Raw genomic sequence first — 24,449 nt, 5'->3', positions numbered from 1 at the left:
TCAGGGAAAAAAGGAATTGGTATTGCTGTAAAGGCCGTCAACATATATTTCTAACATTTGATCGTTCAGAAGCCTGCCAGTACAGTTACCATCTCTTGAAAGTGTTGTTGCTTCAAAGCTGCATGGAACTAACTCTTTAAATTCAAACTGTAGCACCTCAAAATCAACTGGGTGCCCCCTTCCTATCTTATCAATGTCGCTAGTGCACACAGTCTGCTTCCTATCCATCTCTGCTTCTATCTGTCCATCTAGATATGGAGCATTGCTGGCTAGTAGCTGGAGGCATAAGCATGAAGCCGAGCTGACTGGAGCAGAAAAAGAGGAACAGGCCTTTGTTGCTCACCAGCCTGTTAAATCTGCCATGTCCGCTTCCTCACACACTCACCACCTTGTGACCAAACACATACACACACCGCATCTGTTTTGTAGTTGATTTACCTCCTCCAGACTGCGATTACTGTGGGCTGCTGCAGCACTGTTACTATGGGATTGTTGGTGACTGTGATGAGAATAGCCACGGACAACTGCGCACGATAAACAAGAACAAAACCACATTCATGAGTGCGAAAAAAAGACACCAGAACAAAGGGCTCTGCTGATTTATACATTTCTTCAGCCTTCACACATTTGTCCTTTGCTCACAGTTACAGTGTGCACTGTATGTACGCAGAGCTCTTTCCCCCCATCTGGTGACGGCTCCTTTATACATCAACCTTATCGTGTAAACACCTTGCATCAGCAATGACTGCATGAGCAGCATTGAACTTAGTATGATGGCAAAGCAGCTAGCTCAACCATGGTGATATAAAGATATAGTTTTTTAAGATTCCTGGTTACATTTACATATTTTAATTATTCCTTCACTGAATTGTCTCTCCTTTAGCCATTGCTTGCATGATGAATTTTGTTTTTGTGCCATTCATGGAATAATTTGTCATTTTAAGAAATACTCAGATTTGACCTCTTGTCTAGAGTTAGATGAGAAAAGTGTGACTCTGACTATTCAATATGAAGTTGGAGTGACAGTTAGCTTAATAGAAATGGGGGAATTGAGGTTGCCTGACTCGGACAATTACAGTGCTCTGGGAAGTCAGAGCTCCCAGCAAATAGATGGTCACATAACACCATGTAAATTGTTATAGTTTGTGTAGATTACATATAAACCAGTGAGCTGTAGAGCTGCTGGTATGGAGATGTTACCTTTCCACCCCCTTTATTCTACGCTAGCAAACCATGTCCTGGTTCCAGCTTAGTATTGGACACCCAGATTGATGTGCAACCCTCAGATGTAGGTGTGCAGAGGGGGCGTGGCAGGTGCACTGGTAATAACATACTCCACGGACAACTGGTGAGTCAAATGACCTGTTCAGGGCTTGGCTTTAGCGCTTTTACGCTGGCTCCATTTCCAGAGAGGAAGGCGTGTATATGGGGCAAACCCTAAATAAGGATGCTTGGGAAGGAGCTGTGGGAAAGTGGAGGGATAAATTAGGGGTAATGGGTTGAGGACACAGTTTGCATATAGATGTGGAGGACGGCTTGGGTTGAGTGTGGAAGTGGGTGATTAAGGTTTATGAGTAAGAGAGTATTGGGCAAACAGGAATGGTAAATTATGTGGGCTCTGAGGAGAGATTAAGACACTTGTGCTCTCATCACCTCTTAATAGATTTTTATCTCATGGAGTGAATGCCTGTAGTTTATTTTTCTGGAGGGGGCAGTAACCAGCATCCACTCACTAATGCGTTTTTTTCCAGACATACGGATACATAGAGTCAGGCCGCCTCTTGTCCGACTGCAGGGCATTACATTTACATATTCATGCCCCAGCTGGGCAGCTGTTTCTTTTGATGTTGCCAGTATGCCCGTCAAATCATTTACTGAAGCTTGACACTGTTTATTTCCAGCTGGTTTCTAAGTGTCGTAGGGAATACTTACTTTTCTATATCTTTACGCCAGAACCTGTAAAATTGACTGGCATTGACGTTATTTAACCCAAGCCAGTTCTAACCCCTACAATGTTAGCTGTGGGTGCATTCTATTTTTATGAGCTCCAGACTGGGATATGCCTTTTGTGTGAACTTAGAGTGGATACACTGTCATATGAATGCAAAACATAATGTGACAATGTGAGAGGGGTTCACTCATAGCGAGACTTTTCACCTGAATCTGCAGCTCCCCTCAAATGAATGGAGCTCACAGTGAGTTCATTGCTTAGATATCTGTTACTGGTTCAGTTGACTCTCAATGCCCAGTGTAGTTAGTGCCACATTTTGTAGCACATAAAGTAAAACAATGAAGTAACTACAAATATGAGATGGAAAAGAAAATAAAATGAAAAGAGATGCAATCACCACTAGGCTGGAGCAGCTTTTCATTCTACAGCTCAGGCTTAGATACGGCCCATGTAAATAGTTTCACTCCATTAACAAATATTAAGTAGTGGCATTTATCTTTAATAATGGGAAACAGCGATGAAATGGAGAAAAGGTCCTTTGCCAAAAACCCACTGGACTGTAGCCGACTGAAGTGATTTCATGGAGAAAACTAATACACACATTTATGCCTTGAATCGGAGCCAAATTTTTTGAATGGCTTCTTTTATCGATGATTGCATTCCTGTAAGACAAAAGAAACTATTCCACACCTCTATAACCGTCCTTCTTCCTGCCATAGTTTTTAAGCCTTGATGCACTCGCATTAAATAACACAATCTGTAGCTGTACCGTATTGATTCTCTGCCACCTGTGTTGTGACCATTTTTTGTTATGTCGCTGAGGCACAAGTATTTTATTTCTGTCACACAGACATGTATAATGAATTGTGGAGGTCTTTTGGCAGTTCAGCCTTTTACCTGTTTATGACTGCATAATGACAGAATATTCATCTTGCTCTGTGTGTGTTAAACAGACTGTGCCTTTATAGACTCTCATTCAGAAATGAAATGACTTTCATAATGCAGAGAATACAGACAGTGCCAGATTGACTATTGCAGGGGAAGAATGGACATGATGTGCTCAAGGTCTGTACTATTACAATTACAATTTGTAATTAAGTTGGGCATTTTGATTTCAAGCCAATTTACACAACATTTCAGAAGACAAAAATCTTTTACTGTTAAACTAGTGTAGCCAGCAGCATAAAGTAGTTCACAGTCTAGCTTCACCTCCTCCAGCTACAACATGAAAACAATACATTAATGCATCTTTTCTGCATAGAGATGCATCATTTTTGACACTTTAAGTACTACCTAGCATTTTGAATGCAGACCTGGATTCTTGTTTGGTAAATTGTGAATTTGATTTGTAGGGGTATATTTTAATTTTTATTTACTACATACAAATAATCTTATTCCATTAGCAACTGTCCAAAAGTCACATTTATATGTTTTTATTATAAGTTTGACTTGTGACACATCCCACTTTAATATGCCAAATACCAAGACTGTTACAGTAAGTTAACATTAGCTGTAGCCTACAGTCTACTTAGGCAAATTTGTAGCTGTTGGTTCCACGAACGATACATTTTTCACTTGCCACTTAGAAGCCTAACGACTAACATCATAATAGCTAATTCTGATGGCAGATCAGTACCGACTAAATTCTAGAAAAAATTAGACATTGCATTAAATGAAAGTAATGTCACATTCAGTAACTTTATACCACACAGTACAGCAGTAGTTTAAAAAGATAAATTAAATATCATCCGGCCGAATCAGTCATCAGTAATGCGCTTCAGCCTCTTGCGGCCGGAATGAATATTACACAAAAATGTAGTTTTCACCTGTATAGTTAAAAGAACTTCGGCAAATAATCCTTTTCTTGATTCATAAACACCTCATCATAATAATCACTTGAGACTTGGAAAATCAAATTCTGAAATATAATCTTCTCTCTTGCCTTTGGGCTTCCCAATAGTATTTTGTATAGTATTTAATTTTCTTACACAATATAATGTAGCATTTGATACCATTGTGACCATGGTCAAAATGTCATGATGATAAAAGTGATCATAATGTGAGTTCACCTGTGATATGTCACATTCTACATTTCTACATTTCTATATACCGCTGGTTTGTAAGCAGTACATTGTTCTGCAGAATTATTCAATTTTTAAATAAGACTTATTTGATAGACAGGTTTGGATATGTTCTGCATTGTCTCAGTGGTAAAGTGTCTGTATGTGTACATCACGCTGAGCAGTCATACAAGGTTTGTTTTTTGGGAGGCCTGCTCTCATGTATGAAGCAGAGGTTCCTGAGCTGAGCTGCATTTGTGTTTCTGCTAAATAATGTATTCGTATCCAAATGTCTCTGTAGGACACTGCTGCTGGTGATGCTGTCTCTCACAGGTGCAGCACGAGCTCCTGAATTCCCTGACAACACAAACAGGAGGAACACATGCGCACATCGAGAGTTTACATCCCGAAAAAATTACACAAAAAAAGCACTTGTACTTTGTGATTCTCATGCCTGCAGAGAGAACTGCAAATGCATTCACTACACACACACACGTACACACCCGCACACACACACACACACACCCGCACGCACACACACACACACACACACACACACTATACACATTTATGCTCACTGCTGATGCACAGGCACAATAACTCAGAACACAGACTTGCACTAAAGCCCAGCTGTCTTACAAGCAGTGTAGGTTTAATAGGCAGCTATTTGGTCTCTATTGAGTTGTGTGCTTGCCAGCAGTTCACTGAGCAGAACTCACACAGTGAAGCCCAAGAGTTCTTTTCTCTGTGAATATGCTAGAAAGACAAGAGGCAGAGGAAGAGTGAGGAAGTGAGGCAGACATGAAAACGACCTTGTGGAGCTGGTTCTCCAGTGTACACGTACAAACTCCTCACTGGATCATGACAAAAAAAACAACACATTTTCATATGTATGTGTGAGCGCGCATGAACAGGTTTTTTACACTTGGTTGCAACCTGCATATGAAAAGATGAATATGTTAATGCTGATGTATTATAATCTAAGACTTACCTTGAGTAATTGTCCTCAGTGTAAATATAGAATCCACATGTTAGTACTGTACATTATCAGTGAGATATGAACACTAATACATAAGGCCAACCTATTAGGAAGCTTCTGTTATACTGTACACTAGATTTTATAGCCACGATTTAATGTGTTTAACACCTCTAATCAAACCATGACTTCTCTGTGTAATTGTACTGAACTTTCCACGAACCCTTGTATGCTATTTATCCAACAGAAGGGGATGAATACTGGAGCCTTTAACGCTACTGTGATATAATTCAGAGAACTTTATTATTTACCTCCATCCAAAAGGTTACGATTAACCTTTGAGTGTGTGTTTACTTGTCAGCAGGATCATGCAGAAACTACTGAATTGATTTGCACCAAACTTGGTGGCTGATCCAGAGGGACAGATACAGAATGTCATACGTGTCTGTTTTACTTTTCAACTAGAGCAGTGCCTGTTCTAAACCTGCCTGTGAGGAATGGGCTGTGGTAATACTGGTTGCAGTTGACTTTCTCAAACTGTAACAGTGATCTACAGCAAGTAAAGACCGGCTGCAGGACTTCACAGAGTTCTGACGCCATGCAGCGTTCACCTGTTTATTTAAAGTTCAGTGAAGCCGAACCCTGACAGAATCAGTTGTTTTTACAGCTGTCAGGGACACAGTGAACATGCTGTTGCCAAGATCAACAACATCACTTACACTGATGAGTCCATGCAGCCACTGCTGCTACAGAGCGCTGGTCACTGATTTATTCTGAACGAATCACATGTCCAAATGGCACCAAATTCAACACTGCACTTCCTTGGATCCTTACACACGCCAAGTGTGAAGGCGATTAAGGGTTTTAGAGATATGCACTCCACACACAGACTGACAGAAAGACAGAGATAAGAGCTGGACATACAGTATGTGGTTTACTCTACTTGGTCTAGTTTGAGCTTGATTCAGGGCATCTGCACTACTTGCAGTTGCTGCTTCAGTTTGATTCATTCTCAAGTGCAGAGAGGCTCACAGTTGGAGATGGAGTCCGACTCATCTGCTGAAACTAGTAAGTTGTACCTCATCAGCACCTGTGCATGGCCCCAGGTTTCTGAAAGATCCTGGTCCAAATGTTACAACAGGGACCACTTATCATCACATGTTGTTTAGAATATAAAATCTTAAAATGTTTCGACTCTGACAGTCTCATCAACAGACATAAATGGAGAATAGACAGATCGGGTGTACTATGTTTGTAGCCCAAACTCAGGTACAGTGTGTAAGCATATGTAGTCAACTGCTGTACATCTACAGAAAAACAGTATAGCTGAGTTGAGTTTGCAGCATCTTCCTTCAACGGAGGAGTGTGAAAAGCAGAGAGAGGGAAGAAAGATGGATGGAGGTGCTTAAGAAAATGATGCATCATCACACTTTCACGCTGTTCCCCATCTCTGGGGGATGTTGAGGAGTTCCTCTCCTGCTCTGTGTTTGTGTGTGTGTCATCAGTGAGTTCTTGCGTGCTATTAAATGTGTTCGTAGAAGTGTGGATGATTGTGTTAATAGTTTGTGTGTGTGTGTGTGTGTGTGTGTGTGTGTGTGTGTGTGTGTGTGTGTGTGTGTGTGTTTGTGTGTGCATGCACGCGCCATATAAAAATGCTGACACCAAGTTCAGTAGTCAGGGGGGTCGTCATTACCCGTCCCAGCCATCAGCGGGGGAGCCAATTTCCATTTAAAAGAGATCTCCTTTCCTCTCCTCTTTTCCATTCCTTCCCTTTTCCTCTCCATGTCCTCGTCTATCTCACTCCCCTTCAGAGAGCGCCATCTCTCTGGTTCCTCCTCTTTTTTCCTTCCATCCCTCCTTCTCTCTTTTCCAACAGGCCACGAAGGCACTCATTTAAATGCTCTCACACATGCTCTTTGTGCCATCGAGGAGAACTTTTTCTTCTTGAATGTTGTCGAACAAAATGGTGGCATGTTCCACGATGCAAGCATGATGTTATGCGTCTAGATAGGGGGGGGGATCTGCACTGTTTTCAAGTGGTAATCTACACATCAGTGACTTTTGATATGGGTCCTATATGTAATGATTTTTATCACCTTGTTGGCTTGAGTCTGAAGGTTTTCAATAAGGACATGGCTGGGGATCAATCACTCGTCAACTAGCCAAGAAAACACTGTGTCACGGTGTGTTTGAAATCACAACAGTCAAAAGCAAATCACTCTGACTCAACTTAAACCTACAATAATTGATTATTTGGCCACTTGGATGCAACAAAGCTCAGCAAAAACAGCAACATATCATCTGTTGACAATGCTTATAGAGGGAGTGCGTTATCAAACAATGGCCTGTGTACACATGTAGCAGACATGGAGCAACATTAGTGTTCAGTGTTAGCTCTTCTTTTAACTTCGGTCTTTAGCTTGCTTCGTTACTTCATTCTTTTCACACATTAGATGATAACTTTGTGCTGCGACTGGTTGAGACTGTATATAAAGATGTCTGACAGAGCAGCTCCCCAAAAGTGAGGCCAAATCAACCTTATCGCCCCCTGGTGACTTGCTGAAGTATAGGTAATAAACCATCAAGTGTCCATCAAATACATTTTTCTCAAGATAGTTTCTGTCATTTTAGGTAGTTCTTACCACACTGATTGTTCTTTCTATGCTGGGATCATCACTGTGAGTGACCATTCACACATTACACAGATTAATATACAATTTTGAGTACTGCAGCTTTTAAGTAATCTTAACATTGTTTTTTATATTCAACAAATCTTCTGAAAACATAGCAAAATGGCCAGTGTCCTCTTTGAATAGTTATAAAATGTTGTCTCTTTAAAACAAGTTTAGAAACAATATAGATATGATGAGTATCATTTACCATAACATTTCAAATGTCACAACATAAGTTTGAGATCTGTCCATAGTGCAGGAACTCTACTCTGTGAGCAAACCTGCGCTGAGCAGATAGAAACAAACTTCTGTTAAAATGGTCTTTTACAGTTTTTAATGGGATGATTTATAGGATAATGAAATTACACAATTTCTCATTCTGCAGAATTCTGCAGGAAGCCTCCCAAACCCCCACAATTTCATGTCCAGAGTGAGTCTAATTCTTTTGCTGCCTATGAGGATTGAGTGAAAATGACAGTTTAATCCTGGCTGTTTAAAGTGAAGACACTGAAACTGTAAAAAAGAGCCAAAAAAGGTGCTTCCCTTTTCAACGTCTTTATTTTCACTGTGGCAGCAGGCTAAGTGGACTACTCAAGACATCCATGTCCTCTATCTCCTCATGGGGGATCCTGAGGGAATCCAGGGCTGGTTGGGATATACTATTTAATCCCTGCAGCATGTCTGCCTCAGGGTCTGCTCTCCTCACAGGGAGGCTTTCCAGCATCATCCTCTTTAGTACATACCCAAAGGTTGTAGCCTGAAGGTCAAAATGCAATATAACTTTAGATTGATTGGTGAAATGACATCTCAACTTCAGCTTTATGATTGCAGCACCAGTCGTTCCCTTCACCAAAACCTTTCCTCCAGGTGTAATTCAGTTCCCTTCTGTTTTATCCATCTCTTACTCCCTCTCTGGCTGTGTCTTTGTTTGCTCAATGTCACCTTGACACTGAAGTGGCACTGTGAAGGAAACAGACAAGGGCGGAGGAATGTAGCAATATAAACGTGTGTGCTGGTATGTATTGTGTATTTGACTCTAGGCTTTGTGTGTGTGTGTGTGTGTGTGTGTGTGTGTGTGTGTGTGTGTGTGTGTGTGTGTGTGTGTGTGTGTGTGTGTGTGCGTGTGTGTGTTTCGTGCATATATGTAGGGAATACCCATATATGTGTATACCCTTTATTCCACCTTATCATCAGGTAAAAACATAAAATGGGAGTGATGCTGGCATTATGGTGACATAGCACATTTCACATATGGAGCATTTTATGGGATAGAAATCTAGGGATTTTAATAAATTTACATGACAACATATGCTGAGTAATGTGATCTATATTCCCAACTAGTGGAACAGCTAATCCATGTTATTCAAAGAGGAGGAATCTCGTGTTGCGTGGCTTCAGGATTGTGTGATATATGAGTGTTAAGAGGAAGAGGCAGGAACATTAGCTTGAGTGTGAGTGAGCTGTCTATGAAAATTCAATCTCTGGTGATGAGTTCGGTTCTCTTTGATGTTAGCCTCCCTGGAGAAGCACCACAGTATTAATCAGACATGATGTCTTATTGAAACTCATTTTCATTCTGTGGAGATTTGTGCTTGTTTGCTTCCATTTGCCTTGTGTCCAGTTGGCTATCGTAAATCTCTCTTAGGTGATAAAAGCTGGTCCGTCCTGGGGAATGGGTTGGTTTCGTCACTATTTTACATCAATGTGATGGTTTAATTGTGGAAGAGAAGAAAGGCGACACCTTGGGTCCATAAACAAACTGAATGTCCCCACTTTAAAGTCTGTAATGGGTCTGAGGCCAGGCATGTCTTCATGGTGGAGAGGAGAAAAAGACATCCTGACCTACAAATCCATAAAGGATGGAGGAAAACAAGTTTGTTATATTTCAAAGTTGAAGGGGAGACAGTGGAGACAGTACACTATTGTCCCAGTGTGCAGGGGGAAAACTCCCCAAAAGACATCAGCAACTCGGATAAACAGGAGTCTTCCTAGCAACTACATAATCCTATGTGTAGTTGTTGACCAATTAGTAATATTGCATCCCCTCAGACAGGCATGGAGAGTGTTAAAATGGTACCCTTCGCATAATCTCATGGCCCCAATTTTTGGTGCTTCAAGTGTAGACCCCGGATATCTAGGCTAAAAGTCAAACGTTTCTCCACACGAAACACAACCAGTGATACTTTTGTTTTATTTCCAGATGACATTTTGGCTTATCTGCATATTAATGCAGATGAAATAAAAAGTCAATGCATTTCTGTCAATGTAAACCATGTGTTGAAGGAGACAAGAGAAAATTCACAATGGAGGGCTTTTTGGACAATGCTCTCAAAGGGCTGGTTGAGGGTCAAGGATTGGTTTTAAAGTTCAGGTTAGTATTACATTCAGGTTTGGGGTTGTGGAAATGGGCATTTAGTTGTGATGTCAATGAAAAGAGGAGTATTGGAGGAGAGTCTGGTGACTGTGATTTACACTGTAGAATACTGGATTCTCACTTCAAACTAGTGCACGCTATCAGAGAGGAGAGACAGATGGAGAGAACAAAAGAAGCACAGGGGTGAACTGATAAGCCGGATGGCAAGATGAGAGGGAACAGAACAGAAAAGTAAAGAAAAGAATCAACCCCCACAAAGAAAAGAGGAAATAAAGAGTACAGAGTAAGAAAAAAAAAGCAAGACATAGGCACATATAGGACAGAATGGAAACAATGAGAGTAATAAGGGGAAACCAGAGGGGATGAAAAGAGCAGGAGCAGCAGGCAGACAGCCACAGTGTGAGATTAGAGAGCAAGTGAGAGAGGAGGAGGAGGTTAGAGGAAATGGGAAAAGGAAGTGCCGAGCCATTTATTTTCCTTTTTCCCCTCTTTAATTCATCCTCTTCCTACTCCTATCAGAGATCAGGACCATTGGCTGCCACACACACACACACGCACACACACACGCACACACACACTTGAAGGGCGTACTGGAGAGTCAAGCAGAAAATGCAACTCCTGTCCTCAAAGAGAGAAAATGCCTGAGACCCTGTGTTGATCTCAGATTTTCTCGCTGAGGTTGGCTTTCATCTTTCCACCAACTTTCCTGCTAACACAATGTAATCTGTCGTTTTGAGCCTCCGACAACTTTTGTTTTGCCAAATATAATTAACTTGTATTGCAGAAATTTGAAAATAATATTGATAATAATATAGTATTTGCTAGGATTGAGGCAAAAATGCAGAATGTGAGCAGAACGTGTCTCTCTGTCTGAGGCATCGGAGTTAGATATGAAAGCCCCTCAACGTAGACACTACAATGTTCTGTTGGTTGGTCCTTTATCTACAACCTGACCTGGGTACTGCTTAGAGAGAGAAGGGAATTTAGACAGACACTATTCTCCTGTACAGATAGGATGTGTAATATACAATTAACACTAATATATAGTGGCATATAATGTGTGAGGATGTTCGAAAATTCCTCATCAAAGAGGGAAAAAAAGATACTGAAGGGAAATTACAGACAATGTTGGAAGTTTCTTCTATCTCAACAAAGGATCCCAGGGAGCTCAGCCAGAGTGACCATGGGTCCTTGGTCACCTCTTACCAAGGCTCTGAAAACTCCTGATTGTTTCACACTTGTTCCTCAGAGAATTATAAAGGCCACTGTTAGACGTATGAATCTTTAATGTGGCAGAATTTGTATTTGTAGTCTTCCCCCCGATCTGTGCCTCCACACACTCCTGTCTCTGAGCTGTGCAAGCAGTAATTTTGACCTTGGGGCTTGTTTTTTTGCTCTGAGCTTTGTGCTTTGTAAGATGTGAGACTTATAGATGTATGCCTTTCAAAATATCTTATTAATGTAATTCTCATAATCAAAAAAACCCCACCTATATGTACACATATATGTGGTATTGCTCCAATTATATAAACACACACACACACACACACACACACACACACACACACACACATGTATGTATGTATATGTGTACACTGTGTGTGTGTGTGTGTGTGTGTGTGTGTGTGTGTGTGTGTGTGTGCGACGACTCCACCTACAGTAGAGGGCATACACAGAAATGGATCTGGCTTGTATTTTACAGGTAAGTAGAGCACATTTAATGGGACAGGTTTAATGGGACATTAAGCACATTGTTTACAGTTGTAAAGCACAAACGGTCTGGTTCATAGAACACAGGTGGCTCACATATTTCCAGCTCACTTTACTTTATGTGTCTAACACATTGTACATATTTCAGCGAATGTATTATATAAATTCTGCATATTTCTTATTGAAATAACTTAGTAAGGGTCATTGCAACCTTTGACATCAGACTGTCTATTCGTGAAGAGCGTAGAGTGTCAGTGTCTGAGAGATGCTTATTGTAGACAGACAACAGACAACAGACTAACTGTGACCTTGTGCTCAATAGTTTGGTACAAGAGGTTCTATCTATCTACTATGCCCATCTTTCGAGCGTCACACTACAAACCCATTAACTTAAGTTTATGGAGACAGTGACTCACACGGGCCTCAGACAAGGTCTTATCAGGAAGAAGAGAAACATGTTGGTTGTGGATATGCTGTTAAAAAAGAATCACCATTACCGGTGCTGTTTTTGATAAATGATCGTGGTTAAAAATATTTTGCATTTCCTGTTGTCCAGTTTGCAACAGCAGTAAAGCTGCATTAAGGCCAACTTTAACCCAGTGTAAAAATGTTGGCTTCTTGTTTACTTGAACAGAGCAAATCCAGCAGGGCAGTGTTCTTGTCCAATAAAAAAAAAATATCCAGGCTCAACTTGGCATTAAACAAGGTGGTGTGCAAACCAATCACATACATGGAAGTGATTATCCCAGTTGGATTACTTTGAAATGTGAACCCTGTATTTTTACTGATTACCTCACATTTACTGAGAAAAATAAAGTAATTGCCTCTGATATGGCTCTGGAGCATTGATTTGATTTTCTGAAAACCATGAATGCAATTTTTTCCAACGTTAGATAAGACCTGTGTTAGACTTTTTTTATCTGCACATTGTATTTTCAACAGTTTGCAGACACTGGTGGTTCCTTACTGGAGCTCCTTGCCTTTTCTCGTTTGAGCAGGCTTCCGTTGCTTGCAGGTAAACAAACCATGTGGAGAGAAAAAGAGGCAGATCACCTCGACCAAAACGCATCGGCTACCGGCTTTTTAATTGATCTGCATTCATATACAGATAGCTGTTAGTAGAGATAAGCCCAAATGTTGTCTGGGTCTAAAAAACTTACAAAAAGTATCACTGTTTGTGTTATATTACATTTGACTCATGTAAAAGAAACTAGTTGGACTGTAAATGGTGTACGGTGAACGGAAGCCAGAGCCTTGGCCCTGTTATCTGCTGTAATCACTCGAAAGCCCCAAAACATTGGCCGTTGTGCCCAGAAGCTAATTTGTCATCAGACAATAGCCGATGGGCTCAGAGATTGCACAACTATAAAATGAAATGAAAGTGTTTAATTTTTGTAGGCCTCACCAGAAGACCCTGATGATATGCAGCAGCTAACTTCAGCAACTTACGGTTAAGGTTTGGAGGTTAATGCACTTAAATGTAAATTTAAAGATACAAATGACTATTTTTTTAAATAAAGGAATTAGGAAAACAGAAACAAGTGGCTGAGATTGGCTGATAAAACTGTCACCATCAACTTTCCATTGCTGTTCTAGAAACTATGTGATAAACCAAATAAAACAGATAACATCTCAACCGGTGAAGAGAAGAAGCTCTAGCCTGCTACGTCACTTATCTTCCCTCTGTCCACTCATTCCATGATTAGTTTCTCTGGTGTGTAGGTTCGTGTGTATGATTTTCTCTGGGGCCAATGAGAAGGAGCAAGATGGAGAGACAAGATAAGAGATTCACTTTGAGAGATTGAAAAGTTTTGAATTGCTTTGGACAAGCAGTAGCAAGTTAAAATAGAGTTTCTTGTTTTGAGCCTTTTTGCATTGTTGGCTTCCACTATCTGATTATCCCAAAGCTGGGATGTAATTTGCATGTTTTCAAAAGCTGCCACAACAATAGTTCTTAATTAGTGTAATTGTATATATATATTTGTATATTCCACATTCAACAATGAAGCAATAGATTGAGATATGTGCTGGTAAGAAGAGTGGCAACAGTGTGGTCACGGTTTGTCAGCACTCCAACACCTCACCACAAGCGAACCAAAGGAAAGAGAGGTGTCACACGTGTGTCCTCGACGAGATCGGGGTGGAGGACGTGTGTGCCAGCAGGGTGGCAGGAATGCAACAACAAGACACATGGACTCCAAACCAGCAAGCCTATGACTGCCAGAACACTTCAGAGCTCTAGAATGCTGAACCACCATGGATCAAATACCCAATCCAGTCAGGTTACCTTGTCTTTCCTAGCCCAGAAACACCAGTGTGTTCAAGTTGTGAGCGCATATGGAACATATCCTGAGTTGCTGTCTGAAGGCCTTATAGGCTCCCAGTGGCATAAGGACGAGGTGCACTAACAGGCGCCATCTACACAGGGATTGTCAGTAGCAACATAACTATACCCAATGACGGTGATAACTGACTTTGTACTGAAGATTATCAAGTGGGCGTCTTGCTGACACTTGGTAATGACAGCTGAAGATTGACATGGTCCTGTGGCTGAAACAGCAAAGCAAATGCTCCTGCTTTAATTGACTGTCCTCCACGAGATGGGATGGAGGAGGCCTCTGGGAGAAAGTCCGGTCTGCTGACCTGGTGGGCAAAAACCAGAGCTGAAGACAGCATGCACAATATGTGACCACTGAGGCTCGCTGCAAGAGTTTCATCAGCTCTCTCCTCACACGTGGCCTTTAAGCTGTTTGGCATTACGGGACTCCACAGGAATTGAAGCATCAGGACGATTACAGATACTGCAGAGAAGGCATCAAGATGGCTGTGGAACAAGTAAGTGAACCCTACTAAGACACAAGCTAGAAACGAAATAACACCTGGCTGTGTTGCCTGGCTGTGTAGCGTGGAAGAACAGAAACATCCAGGCTATGTACATTAGAAGACATGTAAAAGAACATACTGCATGTTCAGAAGTAACAAGTAGAGACAAATCCTAACAGTGTGTGTAGGCTAGGCAGAGTTAACAATAAAGTAAGAGGTAGGTAAGTTAGAAGAAAAGAAAATGCTGATATGGTGAAGAAAACACCTTAACATGGCGTTCGCCATCTTGTATTGCTGTCCGAATGTTCAGAGAATTTTTTTGAACACTCACTGTTTCCCACAATGCATCATGAAAAGTAGTGTACAGCCGAGTCAGTAACCAAGCAATATATACCATCATGCAATGACGTAATTATCGGCACTGTCCGAAAATGTGTGTGTGTGTGTGTGTGTGTGTGTGTGTGTGTGTGTGTGTGTGTGTGTGTGTGTGTGTGTGTGTGTGTGTGTGTGTGTGTGTGTGTGTGTGTGTGTGTATAAAGGCACTACCCATCAGAGTTTCCACCAGTTGAGTGAGGACGTGTGATAAGTCAGGACAGACACACAGCTGAACCCTGCAGTCCCAAACCAGAGACCATAGCTAATTTGAACAGACAGATTACTGTTTTTCTACCGACAGAAAACCCATCTTTTAAGTGTGTGTGTGAGTGTGTGTGTGCTCATCTCTGACATTCCCACAGTAGCCTGTCGACACAAGCCTGCCTTTAATTCAACAACCACTAGCCCTATTAAATATCCCCTGATCTGTGGCCATGGCATTTACTTCTCCCCTTCCATCCCCCCTTTCATCTCTGCTGCCAAATAATGCTCACAGGGATGACTCTCATCAGGAAAGAGTGTCTCCATGCTTATGTGAGTGTGTGTGTGCATCTTCTCACTATAATCTTGTGCTGAAAATCCTAACGTGAAAAATGCACTCAGAAAAAATATTGTAAACAGACTTCAAAGACAGGATAATCACCGGGAGCCTAGCGATGTCACCCTGTACACCAATGACAACCCTCTGGTAATGTATGAGTGCTGTGCTGAAATGTATATGCCCAGACGAACAGCATCGAGGGGCTTCACAGACTATTCAGATCCCGTTTTCCATTCAATTGTGTCAGTGGATTAAACTGAAGATTTTGCTCATCAATCTACATTCAATAACCCACAATGTCAGACGGAAAGCATGCTTTTAGATAGTTTTGCAAATTTATTGAAAATCAAAGACTAATATCTGACAATGACAAAAAGTAGTCAGACCCGCACGTAATTTGGTGAAGGTTTAGAGATTAATACAGTTAATGTAAATTGAAAGATACCAATGCATGAACATATAAACTTAAATGAAACTGTGAAACAGAAACCTGTATCTTTCGTTTTTTAACGTTTGTCTCAGGGCTCGGGGCAGTACGATTGACCAAATAAAACTGGTCACGATTAACTGATGTATTAGGAACTAGATGTTATGCCAAATACAACAGATAACCAACACCAGGTGAAAAGAAGAGGCTCTACAGAAGTCTTCTTACTCTGTCTCTTATCTTCCCTCGGTCCACTCATTCCATTATTTACACTTGTGTGTATGTTCATGTCTATGATTTGGGAGGAATATGATTTTCTTTTTAGATTTAGTTTTGAGATATTTTGCAAATCTATTTAAGTCCCTCTCTAGTAGCTTATTCCAACTCTTCTGTTCCTCCAAATTAAATATTCAAAAGGTTTGTGATGAAAAAAACCCTCATGGCCTTAAAACGGCTTAAAAAGTAACTCTATAACTTCCTTCCTCATTTTGCGACTAGGATCTATGAATATGCTAATATCCCCCCAGCCCAGCTCCATGTCTCCTCACCCTCACAGCTTACCTGCTGTTGAGGAGCTATTTCCAGCGACTGAGCCCCACCCAAAAGTTCACAGGATTAGTTTCTTAGGTTTGTGACATCATAAACTCCGGCTGTTTGAATCTGTTTACTGCAGTTTTAAGGTAGAACTACTAACCAGAGGGGGATTCTCACCGGAGGGCCCACTTTAAAAGTGTGAGAATAAAATTTAACATTTAGCATAGCACATTCAGACCCTTGGCTGTGTCACTCTATTTTGTGGTCAGGTGCATCCGTGGGGTATGTCTATAATTGGACTGTGTATGTAAGGTCCCACAATTGGCATTGCCTTTCTGGACAAAAAGACATGAAGTCCAAGGAACTCTCTGTAGACCTCGGCATAGCTGTGAGGCACAGATCAGTGCAAGGGTACGAAACCACTTCAAAAGCTTTGAGCGTTCCCCAGGAGCACAGCCGCCTCAATGATTGTGAAATGGAAGACGTTTGGAACCTGATGGGGAGAAGGACCTCTGTCAGGGAGGTGACCGAGAACCCAGCAGCCAGTCTAACAGTCCTTCATATGTCCTCTGTAGACAAGGGAGAACCTTTCGGAAGGACGACCATCTCAGCAGCATTCCATCAATCAGGCGTTTATGGTAGTGTGGCTAGACAGAGACCACTTTGAGTAAAAGGCGAGTGACAGCAGGGTTGGAGTTTGCCAATGAATCAGAAAGCATGAGGAAAAATAATTTCTCCTCTAAAGAGAGAAACACTTAACCCTTTATAAAGAGCACCTAACGTTGTTTCAGACATGACATGAAATTTGCCCATCACACATTAAGACGATTGTCCGGCTCAACAACAGGGACATTCAAGTGTTGGCAGCTGAGTAGAGCATGCAGGAGACTTAACACATTACACCTACGCATGGTGGTGGCAGTATCATGTTACTGAGGGTGCCTCTCAGCCGCTGTTTTGAATTTGATACATTTGTTAAGAAAACTTCTAAAAACATGTTTCACTTTGTCACTGATGTGTAAAACGTGACAGGGTGTAAAGACTTTTTGAAGCCTCTGCATGTGTAAAGTGTTTCGATATGAGACATGGCCCCAATTTTGGAACAACTGTGCAGCTAGGACTGTGTCTGTATGTTATGCAAAAGTCTTTCACGTGTAGCCTTCTCTCATGTGTTTTGACAATATCTGCAACCTTTTACAGTAAACCATGAAGCATGTAATTAAACTTGCCATCATCCTTGCTTGTGGCTTTACCCCCTTGGCACAAAAAGCACTCCACAGCGTGCTGCCAAGTGCTGCCCCAGTGAATTTGCACTTCTTACTTGTATTCATTTTGAGATCAATATGTAGGAGTACATATTGACTGTTGTACTCATTTTTTTAGACTGGTTGATTTGGTGACCTTAATTCTTTTGGATTTTAAAATCAGTCGCCGGACTTGTAGAGCTGCGACTGCACTGCAAAAATCACCCATCTCAAGAAATGATTTAAACAAGACTAATGTTAAAAGTTTCAAGATGTTCCTTGAATCATTTATTTTCTTGATGCAAAATGAAATGATTTAGCTTTTTTCTGTCTTGTTTTAAGATCCTGACCTTGTCACCGAAGATTCCTGAGGAAGATCAGAAAAGTTAAGTTTACGTTAAACTACAGGCATATGTTGTCACTTGTTCAGAGAAAATACAGATTGGAAATTTAAAACGAGCCAAACAACTTGACCTTTTTTAAGGTTTACTTGCTGCCACTGAGCTGCTGCCAGGGTCCTGATATATTTCTATTTATCACCTTGCTTGCTAACAGTATGTCCTGTGGAGCGTGAAATGGCCACATGCCAAACAAAGCCAGCACACAAACCTATGCCCTCATGACAGTAAAGCACAGGTTGTACATGGTTCTAGGTGAAGCTGTTCGCTGCGTGAGTTTGTCCTTCATCACGTGCCGCTTCCCTCTCTGACAGATTGCGTCCACAGTTACGTCGAGGGCTCTTTGTGTTGTTTAAAACCGGGTGAACACTTTTCTTTGCATTACTCTGAGCCTTGTTCAGGCTGTCATGACTTCTGATGTGCTAAAAGCCGTGTTGGCTGAGTCACACCGCTCTTAGTAAATTGCTGTTGACCATACCAGCTAAAGTTGACAATTCCTCAGGGAGGGAAGAAAAGAGAGAGATGATGATGGAAAGGAAAAGGAAAGCAGAAAAAAAACAAGAGTGAGGCAACAAAGAAATCCAAGAGAGGAAAAAGGAAAGTAAAGAGACTGGAGAAACTCAGACAGTCGGATAATCACAGTCTGCAGATTCCAGCAAGTACCAGACATTCAGAGATAAGCATGACCACACACACACCAAAGTAATAATATGCAAATAATCACATCTGTGTTTCTATGAGCATAAATAGATTCCTCACAGCTCACTACCCAAGCTCCTTCCCTGTGCACACACCGTGCAACACAGCCATGCTGACACACACATACTGTACAAACTCAAGTAATCACACACAAATAATTGCATTTGCGTTTCAGGAGGTTTAAACAATTCTCTGTCAGACCTTCCTGAAATCGTGGCACACAAACGCACACACAGAAATGATGAAGGCCCACCTTGCCAGCCGGGTTTGCAGACAGGCTTGACATCAATGCGAACGGGAACGCTTTGCAGCGCCCTCTTCTGGCCGCAGTCCCAGGCTGTTACCTGGATCTCGTACTGCTGCTGACGGTCATAGCTCAGCTTCTCGGTGTTGCGGATGTTACCTGATGGAGGAGAAAATGTCACTCAAGGTCAAATTCAACCCAAAGGAAAAAAAATAATATGTTAAATAATTTCAGTCCTTTAATTTTGTCTCAAGAAAAACACGAGTACTCAAGAGCCATAAATTCTAGTGCTCCTTTTAAGATTTCAAATCCCCCAAGAATGGATAAATGAACAAAATGTCTTCCTGTTGTGTGGTTGGGGTGAAGGAGATGAAGTAGTTTAATTGTTGTTGGTGTGGCCTACTTTCTCTAAGCAACCATTTTTTTTTTAATCTTCATTTTCTGTGCTCTAAGATTCACCATCAGTTAGAAAAACAGATGAGATAGTTCCTGTTTGCAGCATTAGGCCCTTTTTACAGCATTCCAATATGTCACAATAGCATGAAAGGGATTTCAAGGAATTTAGCTTCTTAAGGAGCGACTGACAACTGTGGTGAGTCAGTATTCCATGTTACATTTTGTCAGCGCTCTTCGGTTTGTATTTGTGATTTCAACAGGAGTTAGGGTCTATGTCGATGACACAGAGACCAAACAGCAGTCTTCACAGTGGAAGAGCCCACAGTGGTGTTGTACACTGGGAGAAGGAGAGCAGCATCGGGTCAGTAGTGTGTCCATGAGCAATGTGTTTGACATTTGTTGGGTTATGCACCGTGAATCCTAGACTGACAATCTAGACTGTCCAGAGCTACTCGGCTCTGAGGTGTCTGAGGAGAGACATTTGGTGCAAATGGCCTGAACGGTGGTGCAATGGCAATTGGGTGCTCCATCATGACAATGCAGCCCCTCACAGCTTGTTGGATGGGTGCAAGTTGTTGGCACACCAACACAATCCCCTGATTTGGCTCCCTGCCACTTCATCATCTTTCCCGAAATGAAATTTAAGCTCTAGGGTCACCGCTAGACACGCTGGAAGAGAACAGGACTAACAGTCAGCGTTAAAAGCATAAGAGCGCTGCACATGAAGTTTTTGCAGGAGAAGGAAAGCAAATATAAATCAGTTGCAGTTATGGGTAAACCTTTTGCACTTTGTAAATGCATCAAAGCATTGAAGATGGATTCAAACCAGATGGCTGAACCTCCATGTGTTTATGGATTAATGCTAGATAACATTATTGTAATTACCTGCTAAAGTGCACAAATTATTCTTCTGCTGCTTTTGGCAGTTATCAAATATCTAGCCCTTAATTATCACCACAATTTGGACTGGAGTTGGAGAAAAGCCAATAATAGCTACTGTTTAAAAACATATTTAAATGGCAGCTGACCAGCAAATTGAAACGATACCATAATATTATTATATTGTAATATTATGTTTGTGTAAACTGATCCACTGAGAAAATGCAGTCCGCTGCTGATGAAGTTGGAATATTTAAATCTCTATAAGAAATGTGCTTCAAATCAAATACCCTCAAGTTTTATGTTTGACAGATCATTAAGTGAAGGCTACATTACATAATCACCAACTGTAATATATACATGGATGAGTGAGTCTAACTTCACTGACTTCACTAGTTTACCCAGTAGAATTGAAACTTTAGGAAAAATGAATAATTAAAGGTTGAAGTTTGTTCAGCCAAGTGTAAAAAAATCCTCAGTATCAATAAGCAGAGTGTGTTTGATGCCAGACACGCCAACATCTCACTTGGTAAAATACTTGTGTGTGGAATCAACCTGTCTGTTTCCTCAGTCCCCCTCTCTTACCAGTTTTCTCAGGTACTTTTATAAAGTGGCTCTTGTCAGTGTTGAATCAATTTAAGTTACAGAACTTTGTAAGAACTTTTAGGTCCACTGAGGATGTGTAGAGGTAAGATAAATGTAGAGGTAAGATAAATTCATGAATACAGCCCATGGTATTGTTTAAACAGGTTCAGTCTCATGGCCTGCTGGGACCTGGAATAAAACAGAGCCAATGTTCATGTTATTTTCATAGTTACACCTGTAGTTTTTCTTCTATCAAAAGTAAATATATCTTCTAGTAAACAGGTTTTGTGGTGAAGCTCTACATGAATCTTTCATTTGTAAATTGATTAAGCTGGGAGTTTACTATATTTTATATGTTTTTCGAGTGAACCCATTAATTTAGAAAGCTTATGTACAGTGAAACGAGTAGCTGAGAAAATGTGATAAATGTGTAAAGTACAATGTTTTCTGGGAAACTCTGTCACTCGGTTATAAATGCAAAAAACAAATCTGTAACTGAGAAACAGACGAGTTTCGCGGTCGTCAGTGATTTGGAGACGGACTTTATGGAATCATAAAATGGCTGTGTAAGCTTTTTTACAACTAGACTGGTTTCTCTTTATTGTAGCCATGGGCAATGTGAAACAGACAAGTTTTTCATATTCATTGCTACTTTCATCTTTCACATTCTCTCTTAATGGAGCTGTACTTCAGGTGAGGACTTGAAGAAAGGTACTTGTCTCCTGTTTACTGACTCAAATGACTTTAGACTTTAGTGAAAACTGCACAAAGTATGAAAGTTAGGCACTTTCGACTGCATCGAGGAAAGTAAGAGGGTAAATGCAGCAGTTCTGCTCAAGTGTGTGTCTACTGTAATGGCCTCGTGCATTTGAGACTGAATAGAGAACACACAGTGATTGTGTACTGCTGCTGATCTGCCTGCACACTGTGTTGCTTGAGTGTGTTTGCTTACATGAATAATGGGTATTTAATTTTAATTAGATTTCATTTTAATTCCAACCCATCATGATATATCATTGTCAAATTAACTGTGATGCCTTAATAGAATCACTGTAACAAATGACATCATGGTTGGGATGACAGGTAGCCTCAATCTAACACAAGTGCTTTGATTAGTGTTCATGTTTCCATTAAACCCCTGTTGCTTCATAATCCAAAAAAAAGAAGGAAGCTGGTACTTGTCCTCCTCTTACCTGCATGGTGTTATTGTTTTGAAGCCAATAAATGCTGTATTTTAAAAATTGATTGTGTGCCCGCCAACTCTCTCCCCCATTGTGGTTGTGTTGTATTGTGGGCAATGTAGTATTTTTTTAAGTTAAGTCAAAGATAATGTCATGTAGGTGGAGTTCACATAAGCCATTTGTGCGACTAAACAAATCGAGCCCACAAAATTCATCTTGGTATTACAGTTTAACCGCCCACCTTTGTGAAATGTGATTTTATCCTGTATATACTAATGTATCTGAATGTATATGTATCTACAGTACATGTCCATTGTCTGAACGTCTCCTCCCTCGTCTTTAACTGCGACACACCCAAGACGGCGTCTTTTCTCATGCTATAATGTGTCGGTTAATATTTGATGAATAGGGAGGGAGAATGACTGACAACCCTGCGGAGTGAGAAGAGCTTTGACATGACGTGAGACACGATTGGGCCTCATTGGCTAAGAGTTGAAACATAGCTGGAATGAGTTGTTGTGCGATAACTCAGCCCACACGCGCTTGTTAAGGTTGTTGTATTGTGGAGAGACAGGTGCGGAGGAAGCTGAATGTTGATAATGGGGTCAATTTGAATATGAGTATGTGAATGGGACAATTAAATATAATTCATATGAGGACGGCATTGTTCGTCCTCCCATCCTCCTCATCATCCATCTCCCTCTCAGCTTGTTTAGAATTCTTTCCCTCCTTGTTCTCTCCTTCCCAAACGTCCCATTGCCTCTCAATGCACATCATTGTCTCACTGTTTCGCAGCCTCATCTCATTTCACTGTTTGCTGCCTCATCTGTTGGGCTCTTCTCTGTCTTTTTCTAACACACACACACACACACACACACACACACACACACACACACACACACACACACACACACACACACACACACACACAGTATAAACACTCACACCTTTCTGCATGACGAAGGTTCCTATTCCCGCTCCTTCAATTACCACATCAACTTATCCGTGTCAGCACGCTGTGCGTGCTGTGACTGCTGGCGAGGGTGGCCAGCTAGTAAATGACTACTTTCCCCTTCATCTTGCTCTCTCTATTTGCCCTTCTATCAGAGGAACATAAACACACAAATGCAAACCAATCTCTGCACCTGCCTTTGTGAGTTCCCTCCATCATTGCTTTATAATTACTGTCCAGGATTACCGGAGCATTTCTTATCTAGCTCTGTTAGGGCTACCAGTCTTTGTTTAACAGACAATGCTGGCATTATTCTTTTTTGTAGTTATAACAAATCACATGAAGAAACAACAATTTGTCCGTTTGTGTTGTTAGTTTGCTTTCCAACTACCCTTCCCCTTCTGGGGCACATGTGGCAACCACCCTCTGCTGTTCGTCCTCAAGACTGAACACGTTTAACAAGTCACAAATCTCTAGTTGTATTTAAATAAGGTTCAGAAATTACATACAACCAATGGGTTTTGTAGGTTTTGATAAATGCTAATCAGGAGGTTAGTTTGATAGTTAAACTTAAATGAACTATTGTTAATCGCAGATTATTACATATTCTGTGTTCTGGTGACTATTCACAGTACCAAGATAGTGTGTGTGGGATTGATTCAAAATAAACTGCAGTGCCCATGGTCATGGAAACTTAGGAATGAGTCATCCAGTGCAAAGATTTGACTTTGCATACGTTTTTCAAAACATGTATAAGTCATTCTAGCTGCATGGCTATAGATGTGGCATTGTTGGTGTGTTGGTTGGTTTACCATTTAGGTCTTGACTGAAATTACTAGTGGGTGAATTGTCATCCAGGTTTGTGCAGACATTAATGGTCCTCAGAGGATTAATCCCACTGACTGTGATGGTCCTCTAACTCCTGCTTTAGTGCCACCATGAGGTTGACAGAGAGTTTGAAGTGAAATGTTTCAATAACTATTTAAATTTGTTGCCCCTCAGGATGTATTACAGTACTTTTATTTAACTTGACTTTATTCAGTTTATTACCAAATATCTGCAACTGGCATCCCCAGAACCCTTGTTATGCTCTTAATTAGCAATGTATGCTTACATTGGTGGTGGTGAACATGGTACGCTAGAACTTTTTCCTACTAAAGATTAAAACTACCATGTTAGCCTTCTGATGTCAGCATTTTGCTCAAGCATGGCTAAATAGTTATGTTTTTGATGTCCACAAAAAAAAATGTAATTACCAAAAGGCGATAAGGTTATAGTCTGTTTATCAATAATTTCATACTTTACTTACATGTATGCAGCACTTTACCCCAAGACCAACATCCTACTGATGTTATTCTTGACAAATAACACTCAAATCAATAGATTCATAGTTAAACGTATAGTAAGAGAGGTCCAGTAACAGCTGGG

General features: G+C 40.9%; 1 protein-coding gene across 1 annotated transcript in view; it reads right to left on the bottom strand.

Moving 5' to 3' along the window:
* The window catches only part of LOC117772727 (calsyntenin-2-like), a 257,015-nt gene that overhangs the window by 65,234 nt on the left and 167,332 nt on the right, over positions 1–24,449 (bottom strand). The window contains exon 5 of the mRNA XM_034604094.1: positions 19,038–19,187. Within this exon, the coding sequence (XP_034459985.1) occupies positions 19,038–19,187 (150 nt within the window). The remainder of the gene's footprint in view (positions 1–19,037; positions 19,188–24,449) is intronic.

This window comes from Hippoglossus hippoglossus, chromosome 13 (genome assembly GCF_009819705.1).
Source record: "Hippoglossus hippoglossus isolate fHipHip1 chromosome 13, fHipHip1.pri, whole genome shotgun sequence".
NCBI classification, from domain to species: domain Eukaryota; kingdom Metazoa; phylum Chordata; class Actinopteri; order Pleuronectiformes; family Pleuronectidae; genus Hippoglossus; species Hippoglossus hippoglossus.
Note: the sequence above shows the minus strand (reverse complement) of the source record. Positions and strands in the feature narration are given on the sequence as shown.